The 5,158-nt window shown below is 36.9% G+C and overlaps 1 protein-coding gene across 1 annotated transcript; it reads right to left on the bottom strand.

Moving 5' to 3' along the window:
- Window positions 1-510: 510 nt before the first annotated feature.
- Window positions 511-4,894, bottom strand: LOC116302438 (scavenger receptor cysteine-rich domain superfamily protein). Its single transcript, XM_089032106.1, has 4 exons — window positions 4,700-4,894; window positions 3,576-3,922; window positions 2,261-2,314; window positions 511-1,409 (listed from the first exon to the last, which is right to left on the bottom strand). The coding sequence occupies exons 1-4, from the start codon at window positions 4,771-4,773 to the stop codon at window positions 1,081-1,083; spliced, it is 804 nt and encodes a 267-aa protein (XP_088888232.1). The 5' UTR covers window positions 4,774-4,894; the 3' UTR covers window positions 511-1,080.
- Between the last annotated feature and the right edge of the window lie 264 nt (window positions 4,895-5,158).

Consider the following 5,158-nt stretch of genomic DNA (forward strand, 5'->3'; position numbering starts at 1 on the left):
GGGGGGTGCACATATACAAATCAGAAAACATGCCGTTTTTTGTCCCCTCCGAAACGCCGAACCAAAGAAATTAAAATAAAGAAATGATAAAATAATAAAAGAGTTTTGCTTCGAAAAGAGAAGGGAGCGAAAGTACGATACAAAAGTTAGGAAAAAAACCAGATTACTGCCAGATTGTTTTATTATGCATCATAACTCATTTTCTACAAAGGGGCGGGCCTTTCCCTCCTCGCGCGTAACGCCTTCGATTTGGGAATTCTCAGCAGAAGTCCTGCTTTGCAGATTGCTCAGTATTCAAAAGAGATAAGAGGTTATAAAAGCTGAACAGTTTATACAGGAACTATCTACTGAACAATGTATTAATAGATAATTCTTTTTGTATTCAAGCAGTAAGCGCCAAAAACTATTTTCTTGAAGAAAGGCTGTTGTACAAGGCTAAAATCTTGTTATTCAGAAAGTTTAACTTGTTTGCAGTGGAGATGACCGATAAAATTAAGTGGAATCAAAGTGTTAAACAAAAGCGAAATTTTATTCGAAAATGAGGTTTAGGCCTTCATTTGCTTATTTCACATATACTTATTTCAATAAAGTTAGTCAAAAAAACCTAGAAAGCAGTGATCGCTGAGAATCATGGGAAATACTTTATATCCAACAATTAAAGCTTTTGACAACTCTTTTAACACAAACTGCAGCAGTTGAGGATGCTCATAGGAGGTGAACTTGTAACTGGTAGAAGATCTCAAGTCCATCGACAGTTATCAAGCGGTTAAAACATGTAAAATGTATCTACCCATAATCCTTGTCGGTCTCAGCTTTGTAGCTTTTCTGGTGACTAACTTTATTGAAATAAGTGTATATTTTCTGTAAAAAAGCCTGACAAAGCAACATTCACACAAATGCAACAAAACATCTTTGTACAATTGAAAATACCGCTTCAAACAGGCATTTTATCATAGTACATAAGTTTCTAACTGTTTAAAAGAGGTTTTGAATGTTAACCCAAAACGAAAATTGGGATCAAAACTCATACGAAAGTCTGTGTGCAAGTTTAGCAGCGTACGTTTTGGTTCATTTGTCAGTTTACGTCTTACAAGTTACAACAACGTATTTGCCACTCATACAAAACAGTCTCTTTTTCCAACCATCATTACTACATAAACCAATAGACGATTCTCCTCCTGTACAACTGTTGTTCACGAGCCAAGACCTGCAATTAAAAGGGCTAAAGTTTGTAGTTTTGAGTTTTTTTACTCCAGGGTAACCAAGCATACGACAGATCACTTGAACATCCTTCATGTCCCAATCGTTGTTGCATACCAAACCCCACTTGCCGTTGTACCTGACTTCAAGTATTCCAGTATTGGCTGTCTTTCCTCCGGCTAAACGAACTTTTATTGGCGGAGTCTGAGCTGTGGAATAACCATACATATATTCACGTCAACTATAAACCATCAGATATCGTTTGAAAAGGAAAGGGAAGAATGGAGAGAGCACCTCCTCCCTCTCTCTTAACTGTTTGTCAAATCATGGAATTATTTTTGATTCATAGTTGTTTTGATTTACAGCTAAATGAGTCATTTCTCATTACTTCTGCGCAATGAAACTTCTGCTTTTTGACGCTAGAGATCTTTTTAAACTGTTAACCACGCATATGCCGCCCGCATATCAATTCAATTCCGCTCCAGTCTTTCCTCCTGGCTATAGTCATCAACTATGACACCTGTTTCAATAAACGTTGTTATCGCCAAAGGCGATAGGCAATAGGCGATAGGCAAAAAGCAATAGAACATAGGTCATTCCAAGATCCAAGAATAGCTGGAATGACTTGTGTTTCTGCTTCTTATTCTTGTGAAGAACATGGACGTTAGTGTTCAGACTGATTCAATGTTGTTTGTGTTCAACGAATCCATGTTGGCATGACCTATCGCTTATGACCTATCGACACTGCCAACGGCGAGAAAAGTTTAAATGACCCAACTGATTACAGAGACATAAACCTTCTTTTTCCTTTGTATGTGTTTGAATAATGATTCAGTGTTGGAGCGTCTTTATATCCGAACATGGGGGAAGATCACATGATCATCGGATTACGAAGTGCGAACGGGACTCTAGGTCCCATGCTAGGCATTTCCTTTTGACTAACGATATAAATCAATAGAGAATTGTCTTGGAAAATTAATACAGTTATAGTAGTAAAAAATTGATAACTAGTGAACCGAGAACGGCCAAAAAATAATCAGTGGAGATCAAACAAACTTACCAGAAGGTCTTTGATTTCCCTGCAGACCAACTTTACGACGGATGGTGTTCTTCACTAATATAAATCAAAAAATGAAACGTTATAGATTAGTAATTTATTAATTACGTTGTTATAAAATCACTTGCCAAATCATTATTGGCTTGAGAACATAGAACGCAGTAGCTGAGACCGAAATGGTGTATGGGAAGTACGTTAATTATACACAACACTTCGTGGAATGTTCATAAATTGTTGCACTGACTGTTTTATATCAACTGTGTATCTCAAATGAATACATCAGAGGATGATTATGTCATTTCCCAGAATGCTTTTCGGTTTCAGTTCAGTGTCTATGTTTCATGTTTTGAAGATGACAATGATTTGGCGATTGAGTGTATGTGAAGTGTATTGATGATAATTATGTTGATAAAGGTTATTTTAAATACCATATATCCAAACTCTGTGCCAGTTAGACTTGTGTGTTTTGTTCCTGTCAGGGAACCCTCATTCGACAGACCTTTCGGTTAACCATCTAACTTGTCAAGCATCGAAGATCGAGACTGTTAACAGTCTCTTTTCCCCTCCTAACTTACACTGTCCTTCCCGCGCGGGAAGTGGTCGAGCTGCAAGTGGGAAAGAGTTTGAAGGGGCACGCAGGAAGGAAAACTTTTCAGGTTCCCTTATTCCCGGGCGACCAAAACGAGAGGGGCAAGTCGAGTGAGTTAGGAGGGGAAAAAGCGACTGTTAAAGTGTATATGACACGAAAAAATTTTAATGTTAAGAATGTGTAGTTTATTGGCATTAATAAGAATATCACGGTTAAATTTGTTCCAAAAACGTATTTCTCTAGGAATTCAAAAAATTTTAGCACGAGTTGTGACGTCATTTTGTTTACAAGTCTCCAGATTTAGTTGCAAATACATGAAATATGTTTGAATATAGAATCTTAATTTCAAGTAGTACACTTTTCAGTTTCCCAACATTGGAAGAGTACTATGTAAGCTATCAAATGAAGTTGACTAAAATATGTCTTTTGTTGTTAATTCATATGAATTACAATTTATATTTAGTACATTACTACTGAATCTAGAGTACGTGTCAACAAAATGACGTCACAAATTGGGATTAACTTTCGCAAATATCTCAAGAAATAAGCTTTTGAAACAAATTTTGTTACGATATATTTATTATTACTAACAAACTATACATTTTAAATGATGGAATGTTTTCGTGTCATATACACTTTAAGTACATGTGGCTCATTATGCAAGGATTGTTGCTATAGTAATAGCTATTGAAATAAGATGCTGACTATGATTATAACGGTTTTATTTACCTAGTTTTCGACCATGACATATCACACGGACATCTTGTCTGTGATGACAGCCATTGGTGTTAAGCCAGCCGTCATGAGGACATTCATCAATAGATCGTTCACCTCCATAACAATCCAGTCCTTTAAGTAAGATGGGACCAGTTCCTTTAACAAGAGCAGTTCCTATTCTGACTCCTCTTTTGTAATTCAGCATTTTACATATGACGTCAGCAGTTTCGATGTAACTCCTGCGTTTGGACTTGCATATGGTTCCCCAAGTACCGTTGTATCGTACTTCTACACGTCCCTCGTTAGGACTTCTTCCGTCAACTAGACGTACAGCAATTCTCATCGATTGTTTATCCAACCTAGTCAATTTAAACACAAAAAGAGTTCATCACGGCGTGGCCGATTCATGGTTTTAAGTTCGAATACGACGCACTTTACAACTTCGCACTTCGCAACCAATTTCTGAAGTGGACTCGTAAGTTAGAACGCTATTTTTCGAAATGGCCTTTGTGAAGATGCATAATCATGCGGTAAAATGAAAAATCAAAAGTGGTCTTAGTTTTACCAGAAAACGGAATGTCAACATCCGAAAAGTGGATGACTACATATCCCCAAACGGAAAACCCCACGGGTTGTAACAAAATTTACTACTAGCTTTGCCTGATGGTTACGGTGGGAAATATCGTTCTATGCCATGCAGTTTTGGTCAATGAAAGCGAATTTGAAATAAAGAGTATTTCGAAATGATTCAATGGTAATTTCAGATAAAATTGATAATCTAAATGTCACAGTAATGATGAAAAGGTAAATTATACACCGTGAAAAGATGAAAAAACTTACTGACGTTTCGGACGCTAGTCCTTCGTCGGAGTAAAGTTTTTTGTTTACTCCGACGAAGGACTAGCGTCCGAAACGTCAGTAAGTTTTTTCATCTTTTCACGGTGTATAATTTACCTTTTCATCATTACTGTTTCATTAGAAACACCGACGCAGCTCACACTAGTTTTTAGCTAGTTATATCTTTTTAATCTAAATGTCAGCTATTTTGCTAGTCAACATATCTAACTTCTAAAGAGGCAAATGGTGTAACACAGGGCTAACAATGTTCTCAGTAAAATACAAGCTGTCTTACCTACCTTACTGTAGCCCGCACTTGGATTGATGTGAAAACGAGCAGCAATATGCCAATGACGAAGGAAAAATGAACCATTTTAGAAAAGAAAGAAGCTATCGTTTTCGTGTTTTGCGTTAAAAAAACTCTCAGTAGAGAACAATAGAGGCTCTTGGTTTGTATCAGACTTTTCAGTGAATAAGGTTCTCTCTGGGGAGTCACTGCTTTATAGCACCCTGAGACAAGACTTTGAAAAGCTGAACCCCGCCCGATCGATGACTCATCGGATTTCCGAAGCGGAAATGCGAAACGCATAGACAAATCTTTAGAACCATTTAGACTGCATCTAGATCTAGATTTACGAGATTTCTTTAAAATGTTGTATAGTTTTGAATCAAAAAAGTAAATATTAAGTTTTTTCCCCTTTTACAATTATAGCTGAGAATTTAAGATTAGCATCAACATGGACTTGGAATAGAGATAT

The sequence above is a fragment of the Actinia tenebrosa genome, unplaced genomic scaffold (genome assembly GCF_029948245.1).
Source record: "Actinia tenebrosa isolate PJP-AT-01 unplaced genomic scaffold, QUT_ActTen_1.0 PGA_scaffold17__23_contigs__length_9995812, whole genome shotgun sequence".
NCBI classification, from domain to species: Eukaryota; Metazoa; Cnidaria; class Anthozoa; order Actiniaria; family Actiniidae; genus Actinia; species Actinia tenebrosa.